The sequence below is a fragment of the Doryrhamphus excisus genome, chromosome 1 (genome assembly GCF_030265055.1).
Source record: "Doryrhamphus excisus isolate RoL2022-K1 chromosome 1, RoL_Dexc_1.0, whole genome shotgun sequence".
In the NCBI taxonomy this organism is placed as follows: domain Eukaryota; kingdom Metazoa; phylum Chordata; class Actinopteri; order Syngnathiformes; family Syngnathidae; genus Doryrhamphus; species Doryrhamphus excisus.
In genome coordinates this window covers 18,274,861-18,300,529 of record NC_080466.1, presented here as the reverse complement: position 1 = coordinate 18,300,529, position 25,669 = coordinate 18,274,861, and the positions used below count along the sequence as shown (strand labels likewise).

The window sequence follows — 25,669 nt, the reverse complement described above, 5'->3', positions numbered from 1 at the left end:
ATTATTCTTCTTCTGATTATTACTACTACTACTACTAGCAGTAGTAGGCTACTATTAGCCTGCTTATTGGCTTGCTTACTAGCCTGCTTTTGCCCTATTATATATTTGTCAGATTTTTTATTTAAATAAAAAAATAAAAATATCCAATTATTTGGGGGGGGTTAAGAACATTTTAGGGGGACTGAAGGCCCCCCTAAAATAGGCCTAATGACGCCACGTGTGGATGTGTTTCCTGTGATTTCCAAGTGTCCATGAATGCAGCGACAACTTGTGCCTCAAGAGTTACGTGATACATCCGAATGGTAGCATTTTGCTAGTTTTGATCCTGCTTGCCGAGTATGAAGTTTCCAATACCTGACTGGAATCTTTCCATGATGTCCCAACTCTAAAAGAACCACTACCCCATTTTTAATGGCGTCCGAAATACACAAATACAATCAACCAAAGGAATAGCCTAATTTTCGGTTTCTACTTTCGGTTTCTGCGCCCGTGGGGATTAATTATCACACCAATATAAATGAAATATTCAATTAAATACTCTTAATAGACCAAAAAATAATTCAAACTTACTTATTTGCTGATATGATGCACATAGAGCAGGGGTCGGCAACCTTTACTATCAAAAGAGCCATTTTACCCCCTCGCTCACTGAAGAAAAATAGAATGGAGCCGCGAAACATAATTTAACAGCAGAATATAGGGGCTGCATAGCGGTCGAGTGATTAGCGCGCAGACCTCACAGCTAGGAGACCCGAGTTCAATCCCACCCTCGGCTATCTCTGTGTGGAGTTTGCATGTTCTCCCCGTGCAAGAAATGTGTAGCAACATGCTCACATCCAGAGCAGAGTAGTTCAGAGGAGAAAAAGCGGAGTTGATCAAGTACTCTTGCTAGTATACGGTCTCAAAGAAAGTCCCATTTTTTTCAAAAGTAATTACAAAGATGCATATTTTCCTCATTTGGGTGTTAAAACAAATATTTGAGCATTGCAAAGGGAGCCACAACAAAGAGGCTGAAGAGCCACATGCGGCTCTGGAGCCGTAGGTTGCTGACCCCTGACATAGAGCAATGAACAACTTGGGCTCTTCCTTCTTCCTGCCGCTGCAGTCGCCTCGTGCCGTGAGGCATTCAGGTACACTCCTAATTGTGAGACTAATTGCGCTAATTTTTTAAATATTTTATTCACGTACCTCTACATAGGCGGTAGATTTTACCTGTACTATCATGTATTTAGTATTTTTTAATTATTATCATCACCTTAAGACATTCTATGGGGAAAAACATGTACATATATACAATATATATATGTGTGTGTTATGTATATACCGTATCACAGAAGGAATGTAAATATTAGTAATTCAGAACACAAAAGGCAGTTTTTAAATGAAATTTCAAAAATCCAAAGATACACTACCACCATCATTTGTTTTTCTGAAAAGAAGTAATGGGACACGCACCTTCCACAAAGCCATGAATAATGTATCATAAATGTGTTTCAGCAATTTCAGCTTTTTCTGGATTTTATTCCAAAGAAGGATAACTGACAACAAGAGAAGTACAGTATAGTCATCGAATGCTAACTCACTTGTGGACACTGCTGTTTACACTTAGGTGACACATAAGAATGTTAAAACAACCACTGTAAACCAAATACATATTTTACAGTTTGACCCTGGAACAGTTCTCTATGATTTCAGATGGGGAGAATAGTTTTGTAACATCAATAAATGTGTACTTTTTCATGAAAAAAATCATTAGTTCTGCCCGCCATCTTATAAAATGTAAAGACAAACATTTAACAAGAAATGACAAAAGAACAAGTCACTGTCACGAGTCACGTTGTAGCTTTTTTTTTGTGTGTAAAAAACGTGTTTTCCCACAGTGACCACAGCAGGCCAAGCGTCTTACAGCCTGCAAGCGTTCTCAAAGAGTTCCTTGGCGGCGGCGTCGAGGCTCGTGCATTTGGCCTGCAGGTCCCTGCCGCACTCTGCAGGCGAAGGCCAGCGTTCCACCCAGGTTGCCTTACCGAGCGTGTACATGAACCTGACACACAACAACAAAAACATTGCAAAAGACGTGTGTGTGACAAAAACACACCACGCTGACTTCGGTCTTACCTGTTGCTGTCACGGTCCACGTCCCACTTGTCCTCTTTGGGCCCGATGATGAGGTACTGTGAGCCTATCTTCAGGTCCAGTCCTTCTCTGCAACCTCCGTGGGACATAAAGACCCTACTCTGACCTGTTTCGACTCCCGCCTCCACGCCTGTGAGACACGTTACTCATGTAAAAAAAAAAAATCACTCAAATGCGTGGGGAAAAACCTGTGACAGACTCACCCAGTTTGATAACGCGTGTGATCTCCATGTCGTATCTGTCGTAGTAACTGTGGCTGACGTTCACGACCTTCACCTGGAAAACTGGAACACAGCGAACACAACGTCACAGCGGGATGACTGCTATGGAGGACCAAAACTGCCAAAATAATAAATAAATAAATAAAAGTGGAAATAAAAACAAAAATGAAAAAAATATCAAAAAATTAAATACAAAAAAATATATAAATGGAAATAAAAACAAAAATAAAAAAATATATACATAAATAAATAAATACAAGCAAAAATAAATACAAAAATAAAAAACAAGATTCAAAAATTAAAAATAAATACAAAAATAAATGTAGAAATAAATACAAAAATAAATATATAAATAGAATTACATATCAATAAATAAGTAAAAGCACTCTGCTCTCATATGTATTTATTTCATGTAGCAGACAATGTCAGCTTGAAATGCAGAAGGAAAAACTATTCAAATGAGGGGGCGGTCCTAAGTGTGTCTTGGGTTGAACTGTTCGCCTATTGGTTGATCGACATGTGAGTGCGAAAATCGACTAGGTATGCCTGCAAACGGCCACAGCAAGAGGAAGTATACAGGGAGAAAAGTATACATTTACCGGGACAATAATGGCGGGGTCCACCAGGAAGTCGGTGTCCGAGCTGGAGATGGCAGCCATATTTACCGCCATTGAGAGTGGTGTGGTGACTTCCTCTTGCTGTGGCTGTTTGCAGGCATACCTAGTCGATTTTCGCACTCACATGTCGATCAACCAATAGGCGAACAGTTCAACCCAAGACACACTTAGGACCGCCCCCTCATTTGAATAGTTTTTCCTTCTGCATTTCAAGCTGACATTGTCTGCTGCATGAAATAAATACATATGAGAGCAGAGTGCTTTTATTTATTTATTGATATGTAATTCTATTTATATATTTATTTCTACATTTATTTTTGTATTTATTTTTGAATGTTGTTTTTTATTTTTGTATTTATTTTTGCTTTTATATTTTATATATTTATTTATTTCTTTATTATTTTGGCAGTTTTGGTCCTCCATAGACTGCGCTCTCTAATGCAGTGATTTTCAACCACTGTGCCGCGGCCCACTAGTGTACTTTGAGAAACAGCCAGGTGTGCAGTGAGGAATTATCCAACATCACTTTTTTATAGTTAACATTGATTAATCATCATTTGCAAATATTATGTCAATAGCCATGAATATATGGACCCAAATACTCAATTGCATTTGGTATATTTGCTCAAACGGAAAGAATTGAACAGGGATGGAATATTCCTTTCCCCAATCCAATTCAGGTATCTTGTACCCGCTCAAACGGAAATTTATCAGGGTGCGTTCTTCTTCATGGTGTTTTTCTTCTTCTGTTGTTTATTGGCGGTTGGCAAGCAGCTTTCGTGTGCATTAGCGCCATCTGTGGAACAGAATCTAAACCCTTCTATACGCTATTCACAAGTCCAGTTTTATTAAAAAAGAAAATACATATCTATATAAAACATGTCCTGAGTTTAATTATAAAATACAGTAAACCTCGGATATATCGGACTCGGATATATCGGAAATTCGCTCACAACGGACAGATAAAAAAGAACCGATTTTTCTGTAATGCATTTCCAATAAAAATTCATTGCATATATCGGATTTTTTATAACGGATTTGGCCTATTTCGGACAAAATCTCCAGTCCCGTTCCAATGCATTTCCATTAAATTTCCCTCGCATATATCGGATGGCCGCATCGTGGCGCTCCGAAGCTAGCTGACATTCCTAGACGTTTTAAAGCAGAGGACATTTTTAATGCCGACGAAACTGGGTTATTCTGGCAAATGCTGCCAGAAAACACCCTGGGATTTATTGAATGAGCTCTTAACCTCACTATTGGAAATAACGTAGGCCTGACGGGCGTAACAGGGCCTAGCTTAATTAACAATTTGTTATGCTCAGAGTCCAATAAAGTTAAATTCTCATTACCTTACGTCTCTTTTCATTGCCCAGTCCAGGTACATTGGAAACATAGTCAAGGAAGTGCCTTTTTATAACGGATAAAATCCGATTTACGCATATACCGGATATAAATCCGATATATGCGTAAAACGGACATTTTCCGGTGTACGCATATAACGGATTTCGCTTATATCGGACAAAACCAGTGGGAACAATTGAATCCGATATATCTGAGGTTTACTGTATTAGCAAGATTGAATTTGATCTTTTCCTGTTAAAATTGATTGAATTGATTAAAAATGGAGGCGAGCAATCGGCATTGGACTGCTAAGCAAAGTTTGTTTTTGATTCAAACTAAATTTCAAGACTGGACAGACGAAAAACTGACAATACGGAGTTATTCCAACAAGTGAAAGAAAAACTCGGGGAAGCCGGTATCACGTGATGTTGATGTTTACGTTTTACTGGGCATGCCCTATTGACTATTCTGTTTGGATACCATTGTTTCCCAAAAGGTCATTCGGAAAGAGGAAAAACTGGTCATGTAAAAACGTGGCTACTGTGGAGTGTCTGTGGTGTAAAGACTGGCAGAGCAATGTAATATTGGTCCGTGTGGCAACACCTACCTTGTTCCTCCGATCGACTTATTGATGCACGTGTGAGGTCGTGGTGACATTTTGTAACATTTTTGGTTAGTGGTGTGCCACAAGATTTTTTCCAAAAAAAAGGTTGAAAAACACTGCTCTAATGTATTGATGATATTTCAAGCAATGGCTGTGGAAGCGTGCATGTGCGTCGCCATGGCAACACAGGGTGAAACTAAAGTGTGAGAGTACCGTGATGTAGAGACTTGCAGGCAAACGTCTCTCTTTCCTTCTTGACAAAGTCCTCGCCGTCACTTTTGGCGATGCAGCAGTCGCCTGCAGTTTTTTTTAGTTAAGCATACTTAAGTTTGAAGTCTTTGGTTATTTAATGCGGGTTCTTTTTGTTCTTTACCCTGCGTGCAGCGGCAGACGTTTTCCTTGCAGATGTGAGTCAGGTCGTCGGGTTGTTGACTGGGCGTGTACGTCCTACTGCAGCGTTGGTCTAACAACAACACGACACCAATCGGGTGTCAAAAGACCGTCAGTGACATAAAAAGCGGAATCTTTTTGCATTGAAAGGCGGCGGCGTCCCACCAGGGTTGTAGTACTCGTACACAGCGACCCAAGACGGCTGCAGAAGGCCCACTTTGAAGTTCTGATGGAGCCTGAAGACCAAGATCTCCGGTTCCTTGTGCGAGACCTTGAGGACACGGAAGTAAAGCTGAGCTTGGAGGAGCGGCCGAGGCAAAGCTGTGCGTTCTGGTCCTAGTTCTAGTCCTGGTTCTGGTGGTTACCTTAAACAGGTGGATGATGAGAGAGCCTCGGTCGCTCAGGTTGTCCACCATCTTGAAGTTGCTGATGTAACGGTCCACTGAGTTGGACAGCTGGACACACATCATCATTATTATCATTATTACGATTATTCTTATCATTCTGATCATTCCAATTATTAGTTAAAAACAATTAAAAACATTACCATCATTTTTATGTTATCATTACTATTCTTGTTCTAATAATGCTATTGCTAACAGGTGAGGTGTGTACCATTTCCAGGTCGGAGTTTTCGGGGGTGAAGCCGGTGGGCAGGGTGACGTCCAGCACCACCAGCCTGACGTCGCTGGGTCCTAAAGCCCTGTGGGGGAGGGAGCACATTTGATCATTCATTTTCCTCACGAGGGTCGAGGGGGATGCTGGAGCCTATCCCAGCTGTGTTTCGTGCGAGAGGCAGGGTACACCCTGGACTGGTGGCCAGCCAATCACAGGGCACATATAGACAAACAACCATTCACACTCACATTCATACCTATGGACAATTTGGAGTCGCCAATTAACCTAGCATGTTTTTGGAATGTGGGAGGAAACCGGAGTACCCAGAGAAAACCCACGCATGCACGGGGGAGAACATGCAAACTCCACACAGAGATGGCCGAGAGTGGAATTGAACCCTGGGGTCCTAGCTGTGAGGTCTGCGTGCTAACCACTCGACCGCCATGCCGCCACATTTGATCATAATACTGCTATTTCCGTAGAGAGAGAAATAGAGAAAAAGAAACAGAGAGACAGACAACGTGTGTGATGAAGGAATTATGACACTGTTCAATTCTGACACTATAGAGGAAGACTTTTGTGGCTGGGGGCATTTCTTTTAACAGAGTACCAAGCTGGCCAAACGTGGGGGGGTCCTCACCTCACTTTGACGGTCATCTGGTAGGACTTCTCCACGTCTGCTGGAGGCTTCTCTGTGGTGAGACAATATTCTTGTAGTTACTGACGTCAGAGGTTTTCTTCCATACATCTTCCATCAATAGCTATAGCATTCAACTAGTATGTTTTTGTTGTCATCATTATATTTATGCAAATAAAGGTACCTTTAGTCGTGCCGGGTATTAAAATGAACAAGAACCTGAAGAAACAATGGCGTTCTAATTATTAAAAAAGGCAGACTCACCGCTGGCCTCCTCCATGGCGACACTGAGCTCAAAGTTCTTGCAAGGAATCTTCTCGTCCACTTCATGTAGCTGGTTGTAGTAGGTCACCACCTAGAGGGGTCATGTGACAGGATGTCAGCTGCACCGTTACAGCTTCCCTCAGCGTCGTCATCAGAATCAGAATCGCCTTTATTGTCATTGTATTGTCATTCATTCATTCATTTTCGACCGCTTATCCTCACAAAGGTCATGTGGGGTGCTGGAGCCTATCCCAGCTGTCTTCGGGTGAGAGGCGGGGTACACCCTGGACTGGTGGCCAGCCAATCACAGGGCACATATAGACAAACAACCATTCACACTCACATTCATACCTATGGACAATTTGGAGTTGCATGTTTTTGGAATGTGGGAGGAAACCGGAGTACCCGGAGAAAACCCACGCATGCACGGGGAGAACATGCAAACTCCACACAGAGATGGCCGAGGGTGGAATCGAACTAGGGTCTCCTGGCTGTGAGGCCTGCGTGCTAATCACTTGCACGCTGTGCAGCCTTTTTAAGGATATTCATTCATTCATTCATTTTCTACCGCTTTTCCTCACAAGGGTTGTGGGGGTGCTGGAGCCTATCCCAGCTGTCTTCAGGCGAAAGGCGGGGTACACCCTGGACTGGTGGCCAGCCAATCACATATAGACAAACAACCATTCACACTCACATTCATACCTATGGACAATTTGGAGTCGCCAATTAACCTAGCATGTTTTTGGAATGTGGGAGGAAACCGGAGTACCCGGAGAAAACCCGCTCATGCATGGGGAGAACATGCAAACTCCACACAGAGATGGCCGGAAGTGGAATTGAACCCTGGTCTTCTAGCTGTGAGGTCTGCGTGCTAACCACTCGACCACCGTGCAGCACAGGTGCTGTTCAAAATAAGTGTAAATATATGTACATCAAAAACAATAACCTATACAGTAACAAGATGCTGAACTGCAGTAACCAAAATATGGAATTTCAGTAAAAAAAAAAAATATTGCATGTTTGAAGCTTATTGTACATAACAGTGAGGTGTGTTTTAGTAATGCAAAAAATAAGTAATATTCATTTATGATTGTTCATTGCAGTGATGGCTTTGGGAAAGAAGCTATCCCTGAGTCTGTTTATCCGGGTCATCAACATACCTCCAGTATTCCCCGCCCGTTCCCCGTCGCCTCCACAGTCAGGTCCAGATGAGCGGGCAGCTGCCGACATGAAGAACCAAACCGAGAGTCAAAAAAAAGACTAATTTAAATTTAAAATAGTTTCTCACCCGCGATGATTGAGCTGCATAGGCGGTCCTGGGGTTGAAATGGTAGCGGATGTCCCGGCGGCCCGTTATCCTGACGTCCACATTTAGGGAAAGCTCATCAGAGGAAGGCGTGTGGATTAAGTACTCGGACAGCGCCTGCAGCACCACCATGGTGGACTGACAGGAAGTAGAGGAAAAGTCAACTACTACTACGCTCACACACACACACACACACAATCAACCCGGGTTGGTACCTGAGTAGAACCATAGCCTCCTCCGATCCTCCTCTGACTGTTGAGCCACTTGAAGGCCGCCTCTGCTTCCGTCATGTGACCCAACTTGACCAGCGCCAGCAGGGCGTAGCCTGTGGCCTCCAGGGTGAACAAGTGGTTCTGTGTGTCAGGCCAGTGGCTGCCTGCAGGGGGCAGCAGAGGCTTCAGTCAGTCACCTTGTAATTCATTTATTCATTTTCTATACCGCTTATTCTCAAGTAATGTACGCTCAATTTAGACCAATTTGGGAAATATGGAAGTAAAAGATACAGCACAATCTCATACAGTAAACTCACAAAAACAACTACATGCATGTGTTTTCTTTTGTCTGAAAAAAAGGACAAATCATTTTATGACGAAAAAAAGGAGCAAAACTAAAACATAAAATGTAAAATTAAATCAATATTATTTAGAATGAAAATAAAACTAATGCTTGAAACGTTTTTCCAAGCAATAAAAAAGATGATTTTGCTAAAAATATAAACTTTTTTATGAACCCAAACAGGGGCGGCACGGCGGTCTAGTGGTTAGCGCGCAGACCTCACAGCTAGGAGACTAGGGTTCACTTCCACCCTCGGGCATCTCTGTGTGGAGTTTGCATGTTCTCCCCGTGTATGCGTGGGTTTTCTCCGGGTACTCCGGTTTCCTCCCACATTCCAAAAACATGCTAGGTTAATTGGCGACTCCAAATTGTCCATAGGTATGAATGTGAGTGTGAATGGTTGTTTGTCTATATGTGATTGGCTGGCCACCAGTCCAGGGTGTACCCCGCCTCTCGCCCGAAGACAGCTGGGATAGCTGCGACCCCGCGTGAGGAAAAAGCGGTAGAAAATGAATGAATGAATGAACCCGAACACCCCGTCCCAAAAAATCAGGTGCTGTCTGATTTTTTTTGTAATAAACCACAAACATAATACAAATCTGCAGCTTTGAATGTAATAATCCCGCAAGTGTAATACATTTCCCACAAATGTAATAAAATTTGCCGACTGCAAACGTAATACTGAAATGTAATAGTTATTACATTTGCAGGAAATTATTACATATGTGGGAAAGTGAAAATCTGCAAATGTAATAACTTCCCACAAATGTAATATGAGACAAAATAATGATCTTTATGGTTGTTGTTGTTTGTTCTTTCTTGAGGGAGAAGGTCAATGTCAATTTGAGGATTTTAACAGGATAATTCTTTTTTTGTGGAAAAAATATTATTCAAAGAGTATAATTTGAATACATTAAAGGAATCTTTAATTATTAAATTATAATTTATTTTAAATTAAAAAGATAACATAATTGTGATAATTGCAATTGTTTTAATAAAACTATTATTATATTTTATTATATTTCTTTTGATTATTTCTTCCCCATATACACACAAAATCACATCACACATACAATAATATACTGTAACTAAAACGCACATGTACGCCCACAAACAAAATGTAATAATTTCTTGCAAATGTAATAGTTATTACATTTGTAGGAAATTCAGTATTATGTTTGCAGTGGGCAAATTTTATTATGTTTGTGGGAAATGTATTACATTTGTGGGATTATTACATTCAAAGCTGCAGATTTGTATTACGTTTGTGGTTTATTACGTTTGTGGGCAGTTATTACGTTTGCGGGTGTAACAGTTGTCTTTTGAAAAATGGCTGAGATTTTATGACTTGATACAAAATTGAACATAAATGAATACAAAATGTAAACAAAAAGAATTAATATAAGCTTTTCAAATGCTTTCTCTTTTCAAAGTTTAAAAATGCAATATTACAATTCATGAATAGTAGGAGGAAGCATGAAGAGGACGGATTTACCTTGACCCGATGCTCTGAGATGTGTCGTGGGGTCAAAATCTGGACCTAATCCCACCAAGGCCAGGGCGTAAGATGCGATGGCCACCGTGTAAGGCCTCCTCCCTGTGCTCGTCAGGGCCTTCTTCAGGTATGCTGCTGTCTTACCTATGGTCGCCTGTAGGGGGCAGACGTGTGCTCAACAAGAGCGCTTAGTGTGAGAAAAGCCAGCAGGGTGTGTGAGTCACCTCCAGGTTTTGACCGCTGCATCGGATTCCCGCCTGTTTCGCCTCCGCCAGCGCGATTAGAACAAACGCCGTCAGGGTGGCCTCGGGGTCGTCACCCCGCATTCCGCCCTAGCAGATGAAAAACCATCAACTCTGATGTTGACGCAAACGCTTTCTGTCCAAGTCGGGGCGATAGTGTCTTACAGTCATGGTTGTGCTGTAAACCGGATTGTCCTCCACAAAGTGTCCCGTGGAAGGTCTGTGCTTGTTGCCCACAAGGAAGTTGAGCGGGTCGCAGACTTGCTGAGTGTCGATGCCGATGATTGAATGAGCCATGGAGAAGACCTTCACCGCGTACGCCGTGATCCTGGTGTACACGTAGACTGGGATTAGATGACGCTAATCGGACGCGTGAACCCATTTTTGATCCATTCTTTCATTGATCATTGATGAGGGAAAGTCATCAAGTATCAACACAGGTTGGATTTTGCTAAGAAAAAAGAAACCGTACCAAGTACTGGCACCTTCCTTCCTGTAGGGAGGGTAAGAACCATCCATCTTCTTGTAGGCCAGTTGGTTATCGTAGCCTGGAGACAGCAGAAGAAATTTTCACACAACCATCTCACCCTTCCGTCATACATCCATCAAATAGTCAACCATCAAGCCATCCCATCATCCATAGGCGGCTTCTTATTTTTGTATACGGCGAGTCCAAACCAACGTTTAGGTACTACTGTACCGGAATGTAGACGTGTTGTGCATCAATCTACCATCATAGAAAACACATGAAGAAATGGATATGATGCCTTTTCAGATTAAAGGTGATCGATCGATTTGGTTGCAAAGACAAAAAAACATGGCCGCTTCGTGAAAGCTTAGCATCAATATGTATATGTAGTATGGTGAGACCTGGGAGACGGCAACATAAAAAGCTGACGCAAAACAAAAGACTATAATAGCTTTCAGAGGTAAGAAAAGAAGACGGCCTGAAATAGAAAACTTTTCCAAAAGTGTGTCGATGGATCCTTACAGGAAAAAAACTACCATCAACGGGTTTTAAAAGGCTGGACTACTGCCAAATAGGACACAGAACACACAGAACGATACAGAGAGACAGACATCGTGTGTGATGAAGGAATTACGACATTGTTGAATTCTGACACTAAAGAGGAAGACTTTTGTGGTTTTAGTTACCCACAGGATGGCGATGAATATACTTTACTGGTAGGCTACGCACATTTATGCACTATTCAGCACTGTTTAGCTATGGTAGTTGTGTATTGTTTAAATAGCCATACTGCACCACTGTGTGGCATGCACTGTTTGGAAAAAAAGCATTTATTTTATGAAAAGTTAAAAAAATATTTCTTTGTAATGTCTTTTTGTGCATTAAATATCCCACTTTATGACATGGACACATACGGCTTAGTCCGGTGTGGTTTTCCTTTGTGTGGGGCGTGACTTCAACACCGGAATTTACAGTAAATCCAATTACAGAATCACCCATTCAAATATCAAATATCAATCCAAGAAAAAATAATAATTCAAAAAAATATCATCCATCCGTCCATTTATACATCCATCCAAATATCATCCATCAAAGCAGCACCTGTTATACAGCCAATCAAAAAAATCATCTATTCTTTCATCCATGTATCCTTCTATACGTTCATTCAAATTTACAAATACAGCCATCCAAAATCAGTATCATCCATCCTGGTATCCATTCATATATCCATCCAAAAACAGTATCATCCATCCTGGTATCCATTCATATATCCATCCAAAAACAGTATCATCCATCCTGGTATCTATTCATATATCCATCCAAAAACAGTATCATCCATCCTGGTATCTATTCATATATCCATCCAAAAACAGTATCATCCATCCTGGTATCCATTCATATATCCATCCAAAAACAGTATCATCCATCCTGGTATCCATTCATATAGCCATCCAAAAACAGTATCATCCATCCAAAAACAGTATCATCCATCCTGGTATCCATTCATATATGCATCCAAGAACAGTATCATCCATCCAAAAACAGTATCATCCATCCTGGTATCCATTCATATATCCATCCAAAAACAATATCATCCATCCTGGTATCCATTCATATATCCATCCAAAAACAGTATCATCCATCCAGGTATCCATTCATATATCCATCCAAAATCAGTATCATCCATCCTGGTATCCATTCATATATCCATCTAAAAACAGTATCATCCATCAATGCCAGTCACCTCTCTTTATGTATCGCAGGGCGTCCGCTTTGCGCAGCACGCCCACGCTCTCCCAGTCGTTTGTGCGTTCCAGGTAGAGGGTGGCAATGAGCGGCAGCGTGATGGTGCCCAGGTTCTGCTCCACGCAACCACCAGGCATGCGGATGAGAGACGCCAGGGAGTCGTCGCTGATGGAGTTGTCGATGCTGTCGGCCAAAATGTTCCCTAGAAAAGGAGGCAGCAGTCAAGGATCATCCTCTCCTCTCATTCCGGATCACAGATGTTTCCACTTCTGACCTCTGACGTTGATGAATGTTTCTGGTGCCGAGTTTGGGACCACACCCTCCAGGTCCACCTTGCCCACCTGGACTGTCTGCCTCCCTGAACAAAATGGAGGAAGCAGCAAATGTCAGAGTTCCCTGATACTGTATCACAGAGCTGCTAAGGTGAACGTTGATTGGTATCGTTGTCCACACCTCCTTCAGCAGACGGGTTCAACATGGTGCTCCTGACTTTGGTCTTCTGGACTCCATCCATCTGTTTGGGTTCACAATAAGTGTGTTTAGTTGGCATGTTTAACACACTTGTACTTTTATTTAGCCCATCAGGGTCCACTCACCACCACCCGTAGAAGCTTCTGGACGCGGTCTCCTCCCATCATGTCCCGGGCCACCACCATCACCTCTATGGGCAGCTTACCCACCACCAGAGGCATGATGGTGTAAGGCACCGCCTTGGAAGTCCCCGCCGCTAGCGTCAGCTCCTGTGTGTGTCTGTCCTTGAACGCGATACTGCACATGTCTTCCGTCTTCATCAAAACCACGCGGACCTGAACACAACCCGCTTGAACGGATCCATCCAAACCAGGACAGTCATGAAAGTATGACGCTTACATGCAGGTCGTCGTAGCCGTAGTTATGGATCACTGCTTTAATTTCCACTTGTTCGTTCCTCGCCACAGAGTACGGAAGCTTCAAGTCCACAAAGAAACGTTTCCAGGCTTTGATGTTGTACGGCTCGGCAACGCAGAAACCTAAAAGTGAGAACAACGTGGAGTCTTTGCAGCTAGAATAACTTCCGCTCTTCTAAGAAGAACATTTATGGAGATCATTAGCTTGTGCAGGCGTACCCATGGCCGACTCTAAGGAATAATTTCCTTTGCGCATTTGCCAAGAACAAAATGAGGCTCGTCTCATGGTTAGCGCGGAGACCTCACAGCTAGGAAACCCGAGTTCAATCCCACCCTCGGCCATCCCTGTGTGGAGTTTGCATGTTCTCCCCATGCATGCGTGGGTTTTCTCCGAGTACTCCGGTTTCCTCCCACATTCCAAAAACATGCTAGGTTAAATGGCGACTCAAAATGAGGTGAGGTGAGGACACCCCCCCCCCTTTTGGCCAGCTTGGTACTCTCTGCAGTTGAATAAAAGAAACGCCCCCAGCCACTGTTTCCACAAAAGTCTTCCTCTTTAGTGTCAGAATTGAACAGTGTCATAATTCCTTCATCACACACGTTGTTTGTCTGTCTTTCTGTTTCTTTTTCTCTATTTCTCTCTCTGCGGAAATAGCGGTATTATGATCAAATGTGGCGGCATGGCGGTCGAGTGGTTAGCGCGCAGACCTCTGAGCTAGGAGACCAGGGTTCAATTCCACTCTCTGCTAACTCTGTGTGGAGTTTGCATGTTCTCCCCATGGATGCGTGGGTTTTCTCCGGGTACTCCGGTTTCCTCCCAAATTCATGCTAGGTTAATTAGCGACTCCAAATTGTCCATAGGTATGAATGTGAGTGTGAATGGTTGTTTGTCTATATGTGCCCTGTGATTGGCTGGCCACCAGTCCAGGGTGTACCCCGCCTCTCGCCCTGAAGACAGCTGGGATAGGCTCCAGCACCCCCCTCGACCCTCGTGAGGATAAGCGGTAGAAAATGAATGAATAATGAGGCTCCTCCTGGATTGTGAGGCCCTGTGCCGGGGGTGGGCAAACTTTTTGACTGGCGGGCTGCATTGATTTAATAAAATTGACGGAGGCCCAGACGTAACAGTCCACCTGGAATTATTGTATCGGTAAAAGTGTCATGCAATCTGCTATATGTGCAGTTTGAGATCATTTATTTGATGTGTTATAACTGTATAATAATATACAATTGTATAATACATGTATTATTAATAAATGTATAAATTAATGTATTATTATATAATTATAATAAATGTATAATAATAATTATAATTGTTATATAATTGTTATTGTATTGCATATAATTGTATAAAATAATTATAATTATTATTTTATATAATAACAACATCAATATAATAATAATAATGGGCAATAATAATAATAATAACAATAATAATGGGCAATAATAATTATTATTATTTTCCAGCACCCCCCATGGCTCTCGTGAGGAAAAGCGGTAGAAAATGAATGAATTCATTCAATTTTTTTTTTGCTCCTGAAAAAAGGGACATATAATAATAATAATAATAATAATAATAATAATAATTGTTATTATTATATAATTATTATATAATTATATATATATAATTATATAATAATTATTATAATAATTATTATTATTATGTGCTTGTGTCCCTTTTTTAAATGAAATACTTTGGAAAGAACTGCCGGGCCGTATTCAAACACTTGGCGTGCCAGATGTGGCCCCCGGGCCATAGTTTGCCCACCCCTGCCCTATCAACAGCGCGTGTTCTACCTTAGCATCCAGGCGACGATGGTCTTCTTACCTGTGTGAGGTGAGGAGCTGACGGCCAGAACCCCCCACTCTGTGATGCTATCAGGTAGGGCGTGGGTCACGTCCTTCCACGCCAACCTGGTGGATTAGAGCCCACAAATATCTAACATTCAACTCCACCAATGAACATGTCAGTGGGCAATCACTCCATGATGCTCACACTAGCATAGCTCTATCATTTAAAGATGTGTAGCGAAGCCTGCTTTTCAATTAAGCTTCTGGCCTCACTCACCCATCACTGTCGGCGACGCTCGGCAGGTTGACATCGGTCCACAGCCATGACTCAAAGAACTTTGAGCGCAGGTAGACATCAGCCTCCTCCAGGTAGTCTTCATCCTCATACTGCTCATACTCCTCATACTCCTCTTGTGGCGGCTCTGGCTGCTTCACCACACTCGGTCTCCTGGCGGGTACTTCTGGATCAGGAGCAGTCTTAAGAACGCTGCTATATGTCATAGAAGACCTCTCGGACACGCTCCGCCCCCAGTCTACAGGAGCACATGAATTCCCAAAGGATCAGCAGTACACAATTCCATCTGTCATGAACTTACCAAACATTTCTCTTCGAAGGGGGATCAGGGGTCCAAAATGTCCTACGCGAGTAACAGTGGGCACGGGTGTCGTGGTGGGTGGGACGGTGGTGGGCGCAAGGGTGGTGGGCAGCTCGGTATCCAACACCTGGTCCCGGTAGATGGCGCAGCAGTGGCGGAAGGCCCGGATGCACTCCCAGCCCTCCGTGATGTAGTGGGAGCGCCTGGTGCATGAGTAAGGCATGGGGACGTCCCGCAGCCCGTCTATGCAGCAGCGATGCTGCAGCTTCTCCTTATAGTGGCTCTCTGCAACGTACACAACCGTCTTTTACTGCATCATGAAACTCTTTAAACGGTGTATAGTGTACAGCAGGGCTGCCCAAAGTGTGGCCTGGGGGCCATTTGTGGCATTTGGCCCGCAGCACATTCTAAAAATATAAGTTCACAGGAATATTTTCCTAAAATATACATAACACTCTTAGTTTACTAAATATCAAAATATTTAAGTTCCATTCTCGTTGTCGGCAGCACGGCGGGTCTAGTGGTTAGTGCGGAGACCTCACAGCTAGGAGACCAGGGTTCAATTCCACCCTCGGCCATCTCTGTGTGGAGTTTGCATGTTCTCCCCGTGCATGCGTGGGTTTTCCTCCCACATTCCAAAAACACGCTAGGTTAATTGGCCACTCCAAATTGTATGAATGTGAGTGTGAATGGTTGTTTGTCTATATGTGCCCTGTGATTGGCTGGTGACCAGTCCAGGGTGTACCCCGCCTCTCGCCCGAAGACAGCTGGGATAGGTTCCAGCACCCCCCGTGACCCTCGTGAGGAAAAAGCGGTAGAAAATGAATGAATGAATGAATTCTCGTTGTCATGAAAGGGCAAACAGGTTACGGCAAATGTATTTGTGGCAATCCAAATATATTTGTCGCAGGCCGTTTACATGAAACACGTCTACTATGTTCCCGAAGAGGCAACAGTGAGCCGAGGAAGTCATTTCCAGCGCCAACGGGTCCAGATGCACTCACCCAACTGGGCTTTCCGCTGTAAGCGCTCAGCGGAGCGCCTCCTTGTGTTGCTGACTGGACAGTGCAAGGCTGCAGGAGAGGAGAGACGGTTAATGTTGCGTCTTCAGTGGACACAAACACACTAACGGAGCATTCAGGTACCTTCCCTAGAGTCGGTTTTGAAGCCAGCGCTGGAGGAGAACATCAGCCCGGCGTCTTTGAACACCCCCTTGGCATTGAGACCTCCCCCCCGGGTGCAGCCCATGTCCCCGTGCTCGACAATGTCCCACATCTGACAGGAAGAGACAGGAAACCTTAGTCTGCTTTTGGGACACCGCAGTTGGTGGTTAATGGCTCCTCAGACCTTCTTCTGGGTGAGGCGGTCCTTGCGGAGCAGATAGACGGAGTTGTCCACGGCCACCAAGCTGACGTTTGCTCCAGGGTCACCTCTCACACGGACGCTGAAGCGATTCCCGGGAGCGTAGTCCCGCAGTACGCCATCTGCTGGTCCTACTTTCAGCTGCGGGACAAAATGACAGAAACCGCAATGTAAGCCAAAAAAAACATCCATAATTGATGTTAATCATAGAACACGTTTTGCTTTAGTTGAGTTTTGGATACTGTGCTTAACTTCTTTTTACACTTGTATGGCTGTTAAGGATGATAAAAATGACTTACAACATTTTCTGTACACAAAATAATAGTATAGAAATAATAATATTAACAATAATCATCCGTCTATTTCACATAGTCAAAACCCATCCCCCAAAACACCAATGAAAAAAATATCTATATTATAATATATTATTATTATTATTAAATATTATAAATAAAATATAAATATTATTATAATATATTATATGATTATATTATTATTATATATTGTATATTATGTTATAATATTATTATAATATAACATTATAATATAATAATAATAATAATAATATTTAATGTATTATATTACATATATATTTATATATACATTTATATATGTATTATATATTATAAAATATATATATATTATAAAAATATATATAATATATATATATTTATATTATAATATATAGTATATTAGTATATAGCATACATATTTGATATTTAACTTTTTAGTCTATTATGACCTGCGTTGGATTGGTGTTAGCATGTTTTATAAACACAAATGTGAAGAATATTCAAAAAGTTAGGAACCCTATCTTTATATGATGCAATAAGGAGTACTCACATCTCCAACGCAGGAGTCGCTCACATCCACCCAAATGGAATCGGCCACCACCTCCTCTCGGGCGTTTGCCAGAAGGCTGTAGAAGGCCACAAAGCGGAACGAGGGCATCATTTCGGGGGTGACTGTCAGCCCTACGCTGGTGACGAGCTGTCCTGACACGCCCATTCGCTTGGCTTGGATGATCTTGCCTTTATTGACCACCTGGCAGGGAGAACATGGAGTTAAACTGAGGGAGGCCGTGGTTGGGACCGTGACCGGGACTCACCAGGTAGGTGATGTGCTTGATTTTGTCTCTGTGTATCTGCTCGGTGGCGATGGTGAGTTTGAGGGACAACGTGTCGCCCACAGACGCCGTATTGGTGCTGGTGGAGATGTAGAGGTAGCTCAGACTTAGCGTGGGCACGTACGGAAAAAGAAACATCTGGTTCTTGGCCTGCTGCTCTGGTTTGAAGCCCGGCAGCGTGGTCTCGGCCTGGAGAAGAGCATGTTCTTCATCTATCCACCCATCACTTCCACCGCCTTTAACGACATAATTAGCAGACTGTTCTCACAGCAAGGCCTTGGACATGTCGAAGGCTGGGCATGTTGATGGTGACCCTGGCTGTACCCACGCCGACCATCACGGGCGCCTCTAGCAAGTTCACCTTCACTGGGACGTCACGAGCCGGGGAACCATCATGGTGGCTCACCTGGATCTGAGGAGATGGTGTGAGACATGAGCTGCTGTCAATGAGATGGATGTGTTGAACATGAGGTAGAACTTACAGTGACGTCAAACGGGAGTCCTGGTTTGAAGTATTTTGGTGTGTCCTTAAAGGACAGGATGTACGGAGATCCCACAATCCTGATCCCTTTTTTCTCCGCTTCAACCAGGTCGCTGCCTTCAAAAGGTGGGAGAGAAAAGTTGGTAAACAGTAATGGTTTTATATCATTTGAACATGCATCAGATTACAATTGAGTGCATCCCATAATCAGTTCACAGTTCCACATGTCCAAAAGGAGTAGGAAGAAGCAAAGCTTATTAAATCCTACCCCTCCATCAGATAGCTAGATAGACTTCCTTTATTGTCATTGCGCAATAACACAGCAGTGAATTTGCCAACGAAATGTCGTTGCCTGGCTCCCGTATAATAATAAATAATAATGTGGAGACTAAATAGATGACATCGAATATGAACAATGTACAGCGTAAACAGTAACTTGTACAAATAATTTAAATAATTTAGAATAAATAATAAAAATGTTAAGTTTTGTGTGTGCCTGTGAGCGGGTAGAGGGTACTTTTACAATCTGGTACTTTTACAATCAGTAACTGTTACATTTGTTCACTTCCTGCTTTTTTAATATAATTTAAGTTTTTTGGTTTGTTTGTTGTCACGTACCGAAGTATGAGGTGATATGAGCATCCAATGACATAATGGGTACCATAGTAAGTGTCAATATAGTGATATATATAGCACATCATGACTGGTTCAAGAATCCAAACATTATGGGAATAAAATAAGAATTAGAAAAGGAAAATTTAGAAAGTTGAAGAAGAAAGTTGAAATGTTGTTGCTGGAAATTTTACAAAATCCAGCAAAAATGGAAATAAAATATTATATTATATTAAAAAAATATTACTTTTTAAAATTATTTTATTTATTTATTTTTTATTACTTTTACAATCAGTAACTGTTACATTTGTTCACTTCCTGCTTTCTTAATTTTAAGATTTTTGGTTTGTTTGTTTTTTTGTCACGTACCGAAGTACGAGGTGATATGACCATCCGATGACATAATGGGTACCATAGTAAGTGTCCATATAGTGACATATATAGCACATCATGACTGGTTCAAGACTCTTCATCCTTGTATTTAGCAAACATCAACTGCTTGTATTGTTTCTTGAATTGGCTCATCGTTGTGCATTGTTTGATTTCCTTACTCAATCCATTCCATAGTTTGATTCCACATACTGAAATGCTATGGCTTTTTAACGTAGTCCTAGCATATAAGTGTTTCAAATTTAGTTTGAGATCATAAGAGATCATATTTCTCCTCTCTTGTAGAGAAGTGTTAGATGACATTTTTAGGTAATTGGTTATTTTTAGCCTTATGCATTATTTTAGCTGTTTGAAGATGAACTATATCAGCAAGTTGAAGTATTTGTGATTTTAGAAACGCCTTAAGTAAATTCTCTGATGCTTCCTAAATTGCAGCATCAAGGCTGGTTAAGATGGGTCATTACCGGTCTTGGTGAGGACAGAAGCTTTGACGTAGATGGAGCTGCCTACCAATGTCCTCGTGTCAGGGTACGCCCTCTTGAGCTCATCCATGCTCAGAGTGACGACTCCGCCCTCCAGCTACAACCAAGCACTATGATTACCAACATGAGATTGACTTTCATGACAGTTGAAATGACACGCGACTCACATTTGACACCTGCTTGACTGAAGGTAACCTTGTCATCTCCTTGTTGGTGTCCACTCCAAACACCACGTAGGCCGCGCCCTGGACCGGCTCGCCGTACAGATATCTGGACACAGACCACGACAGCCGTGTATCACTGTGGTGGGTAACATCTATCCATGTCCGTATCAAGGTGTGTACCTGGCGGAGATCTCCACCTCCAGATCGTCGTCATCAAGGCTCAGGAAGGACTTCCTGGGGGTCAAGGTGACGTTGAAGGCGGGCAGCACTGCAATGCAACACAGCTCAGTTCCACGGAGACACACGAGATTGTGAAGAGAACAGGAAAGGCTGCAACGTGCGAAGGTGGCGTACCGTATTTCTTCACCTCAAACTGGGAGGTAAAGGTGTTCTGCTTCCAGTGGTCAAACTTGGCAATCACCTTCCACGTGCCTTCACTGATCATGAGGAACCACGGCATGAAGACTTAATTATTATACTCATTATTCCTCTTTTTAGTCATCATATGGCTGAGCTTTACACTTACTTGGCAAATTCCGGAATTAGAAAAGAGTCTGAAAAGACGCCGTAAGGAGCTCTGCTCCTGAAGACCTGCTTGACCACCACGCCTTCTGGATTCTGGTGCACACACACATGTGATCCCATCAGAAAATAGGAATGACTGATAGCTTATTAGCACTTAACTTTATCTGATACATATTTCCTATACAAAATCATTGAAATACAAATAATCTGCTCCAAGGGTCAAAGTGCGGCCATCATAAAACCTGAATTCATTCAGTCAAGTGTAAAAAGAAGTTAACCGGTGTTAATTGTAAAAACAATAACATTTCAATTTGACCTATCATGCAAGTGTAAAAAAAAAAAGTTCACTTTTGCTAATAGAAAAAAATTACATTCAGTTTTCCTTCCTGCATGATCAATGTTGCCATATTGTCCTGAGCAGCCATGACAGCATGTATCACTTTCCCTTGCTATGTATGCTATGACCACAGTAACTTACAATAAGTTCCACCTTGGATTCTATGGTTATCATCAACATTATTAGTAAACTTCTGTGCTGTCATCACAACACAAAATACACCAAAAAGCCAAGAAAAAGTACAAATGTAAAGGACAATACATTTCTGGGTATCACAATAGATGAAAATATGAGCTGGAAAAAACTCATATTACAAATATACAACATAACGTGGCCAGAAATATTTCAATATTGAACAAAGAAAAATTTGTTCTCAATCAGAAATCACTCCACACTCTTTATTGCTCTCTGGTTCTACCATATCTTACTTATTGTGTGGAAATATGGGCTAATAACTATAAAAGCAATCTTCACTCGCTAAATGTACTCCAAAAAAGGTCAGTAAGGACAATTCATAATGCTGCCTACAGAGAACATACTAACTCCTTATTTTTAAAATCACAAATACTTAAACTTGCTGATATAGTTCATCTTCAAACAGCTAAAATAATGCATAAGAAAGCCATTTTGTTGGACGCCATCGATATACGTAGAAGGTTCCTCTACCAGCCCTGCTGCTTTTCACGGTCAATGAGCTGACGTCTGGCATGGCGTCATGTGAGTTGACGTGAATTTAGACACATTTTTGTCACAAAAAACATGATATTCTAAATGGAGGTTCAGCGGTATTTGGAAGTTTGTCCTCACCTGCACGTCTAAAGTCAGAGAGCTGTCGAAAGCCTTGAAGGACGGAGATGACACAAACGCTCGCAAGCGCACTGAGGAGCAAGAAAAAGGTTAGAAGCTGTGAGCACAGCGATTGGTGGAGTTCTATGTTAAATATGTTAAATATGTTGAGATGAGGCCTCACCCTCATCTCCAGGGTTGTAGATAGGCTTGTCCGTCTGGATGAAGATGTACCCTGAGTGAAAGGATACCAGCACGATTCTTTCCTCCTTGTGATAGTTGACAAAGTTCACACTCAGCCACACGTACTTCTTCTTGGTCTCATCACGGTTCAGAGGTCCAGAAGGTATCTGGGGAAACACAATAACGAAGTGTTATGACTTGTTTTTATTCCATTCTCAAATCTCTTCACAAGGATCCTGAGGTGCGCATCACCTGCACAGCTTGGAGGGCATGGAAGTTGTTGCCTGGATCCAGTGTGATCCTCTCCGTGACCAATGTGGTGATCCTGGCGAAGTCCGTGATGGTGATGTGGACCTCAATGGGGACGCCGATACCTTCAGCCTGCAGGTAGATGTTCTCCTGGCTGTCTGCCCTCAGCAGGTCTGGGGCTAGCAAGGTGAACCTGACAAGTTATATTATTATTATTATATATGTTATATTATATGACATATCAAACAACTGGTATGAAGGCTTGGACATATATAATATATAATTATATTACATATATTATATATATTATATTTATATATACATTATATACAATTTATTACATTTTTCAATCAATTATTTTTTAAATAAATGTATTTACAGTATATTATATATAATAATATTTTTTATTATTTATATATTTAAATAAATGTACGCACAATATATTATTATATATAATATATTGTACAATATTTATTATATAACATTTTTATTATTTATATATTTAAATAAATGTATGTAGAATATATTATTATATATAATATATTGTACATACATTTATTTTTAAAAAAATCATTTATTGAAAATGAATTATTTAAAATATCATAATTAAATTCTAAATTAAATTAAATTAAAAAAATACTTCAAACAGAAATAAAACTCAATAAATACATTAAATTAGAAGAAAATATGCACTTATACTACATATATTTTCATTCATTCATTTTCTACCGCTTTTCCTCACAAAGGTCGCCGGGGTGCTGGAGCCTATCCCAGCTGTCTTCGGGCGAGAGGCGGGGTACACCCTGGACTGGTGGCCAGCCAATCACAGGGCACATATAGACAAACAACCATTCACACTCACATTCATACCTATGGACAATTTGGAGTCGCCAATTAACCTAGCATGTTTTTGGAATGTGGGAGGAAACCGGAGTACCCGGAGAAAACCCACGCATGCATGGGGAGAACATGCAAGGGTGGAATTGAACCCTGGTCTCCTAGCTGTGATGTCTGCGTGATAACCACTTGATCGCCGTGCAGCCCTGTTACATATATTTTACTATATAATAAGTATTAGCGTATGAAAATGTTTTGCTGGACAGTACCTCGGGACATCAGGTGGTGGCGTCACTACCGGCGGTGGTGGCCTGAAAGTAAACAATGAATGACTTTAGATGACACGTGTATTTCACACGTGCGACAACATGACAGATGTTTGCGGTCAGTCTCTTGGCACACTTGCTGGGACAAGAAACGAATGAATCACGGAAATCCCAGCCAAAGTGTCAGACTGCACCACACGGTTTATTGTTAGCTTGCCAAAGAGTGAATCACTGTTATTGATCCTCTGTTCCCGTCCTTGACACAACTTTGATGGAAAAACTCTATCATGTTCAAAGTTTCTGCTTTACGTTGCAGGAATTCACATTTTGCTTCAATGAACCACAGCTCCCTCACTGCTGGCAGCACTCATGCAGCTCCAGACCACAAATGATATTCATTCATTCATTCATTTTCTACCGCTTTTTCCTCACAAGGGTCGCGGGGGACGGGGGTGCTGGAGCCTATCCCAGCTGTCTTCGGGCGAGAAGCGGGGTACACGATGGACTGGTCGCCAGCCAATCACAGGGCACATATAGACAAACAACCATTCACACTCACATTCATACCTAAGGACAATTTGAAGTCGCCAATTAGCCTAGCATGTTTTTGGAATACCGGAGTACCCGGAGAAAACACACGAACATGCAAACTCCACACAGAGATGGCCGAGGGTGGAATTGAACCCTGGTCTCCTAGCTGATGATAAATGATATGAAAAGACATAAATATCTTGCCAAAATGCAAAGGTGCATGGCAGGATTCATGTTTTCCTTAGTCAACCGCAGCTCCGCCTGGGCCGGCAGCACTCGTGCACACTACTACCACCACCATGCTTGACTGTAGGCAAGCCACACTAATCTTGCTTGCTATCATGGCTGTGTGTTGACTCATTTTCAGTGGCTACTATGTTGCATATGTATGTTGCTATACAAGTACATCCAAGGTGACTTTTAGCTTCATCCATGAAACAAAGGACTGCGTCTTTGTGCTCACTTACGGAGGAGGAGGAGGAGGAGGAGGAGGAGGAGGAGGAGGAGGAGGAGCTGCAACGTGCGTTTTCCGAAGGCCGACCCTGCGGAGACAATTCACAACTTACAACTTTTCCGGGCATAAAGCAGCAGTCGCCTACGACCTCAGCACTTACTTCTGGAGGATTTTTTTGCTGTAAAGAGCACAAAGAGTAAGTTAGACTTAGACTTAGACTTAGGGGCCTGCGATTGAGTGTGATAACTTACAATTTCTTCTTCAGCCCTCCGCTGGCCGTACACACCAAACACAGAAGCAAGAAGAGTCGCAGAAACCGTCCAGACATGTCGATTGAGTGGACTGTGAGTGCCCTCGAGGGGCCGTCAGCGGCTATAGCAAACCCTGTCTCCGCCCCCTCTTACGTCATGTGACAGGAGAAGACACAGCGGCTTGTGAAACTTCCCAATGTGTTGCAATGGGATGCTCCACAAAGGCTGAAGGTCATGGGGGAATGTTTGATCAAGAAAACTGGACTTTGCTTTGCAAGACCATATACATATATATATGAATTTTGGATGAAAGCATCACTTGTATTCTATACATTTTGGATAAAATTGTTTTACACTTGAATAAAATGTGACTTAAAACAGTTAAGGCTTGATGGGGGCCACAGTTTTACCCTGGAACAGACTACAAGAATCCCTCACAGCGTCACTCTCACTGCTTTACAGATTATTGGTGCAGATTGGAATTATTAACAGGCTACTATTGCGGCCATAACCCGCGTCAAGCTCAAACTCAACTCTGACTCCCCCCCCCCCTTACTCAGCCCTCGTAACACCGGAACACAACAACACACAAGCACAAAGCTTATTTATGGCTTAAATTGCTTTCTTTTTTTGTTAATATGAGTGTAAAAGGGGCGGCACAGCGGTCGAGTGGTTAGCGCGCAGACCTCACAGCTAAGAGACCAGGGTTCAATTCCAC

The 25,669-nt window shown here is 42.2% G+C and overlaps 1 protein-coding gene across 2 annotated transcripts; it reads right to left on the bottom strand.

Annotated features, from left to right (window-relative positions):
• Positions 1–1,500: 1,500 nt before the first annotated feature.
• LOC131125282 (complement C3-like) lies at positions 1,501–25,085 on the bottom strand. 2 transcript variants are annotated; one of them, XM_058066683.1, is made up of 44 exons: positions 24,952–25,085; positions 24,861–24,878; positions 24,714–24,788; positions 23,719–23,760; positions 22,616–22,805; positions 22,365–22,530; positions 22,202–22,272; positions 21,059–21,150; positions 20,887–20,969; positions 20,713–20,800; positions 20,536–20,638; positions 20,351–20,465; positions 18,886–19,001; positions 18,672–18,815; positions 18,386–18,592; positions 18,121–18,321; positions 17,263–17,418; positions 17,061–17,190; positions 16,920–16,988; positions 15,916–16,200; positions 15,597–15,852; positions 15,357–15,442; positions 13,512–13,651; positions 13,238–13,447; positions 13,095–13,155; positions 12,916–12,999; positions 12,640–12,843; positions 10,899–10,974; positions 10,592–10,754; positions 10,409–10,516; positions 10,185–10,338; positions 8,350–8,510; positions 8,117–8,272; positions 7,989–8,048; positions 6,829–6,919; positions 6,568–6,619; positions 5,925–6,012; positions 5,675–5,764; positions 5,475–5,580; positions 5,293–5,382; positions 5,133–5,216; positions 2,337–2,417; positions 2,116–2,263; positions 1,501–2,041 (listed from the first exon to the last, which is right to left on the bottom strand). In XM_058066683.1, the coding sequence occupies exons 1-44, from the start codon at positions 25,026–25,028 to the stop codon at positions 1,903–1,905; spliced, it is 5,316 nt and encodes a 1,771-aa protein (XP_057922666.1). In that variant the 5' UTR covers positions 25,029–25,085; the 3' UTR covers positions 1,501–1,902. The 2 variants fall into 2 exon arrangements, with proteins under 2 accessions (XP_057922666.1, XP_057922675.1); XM_058066692.1 differs by having other exon boundaries at positions 24,717–24,788.
• Between the last annotated feature and the right edge of the window lie 584 nt (positions 25,086–25,669).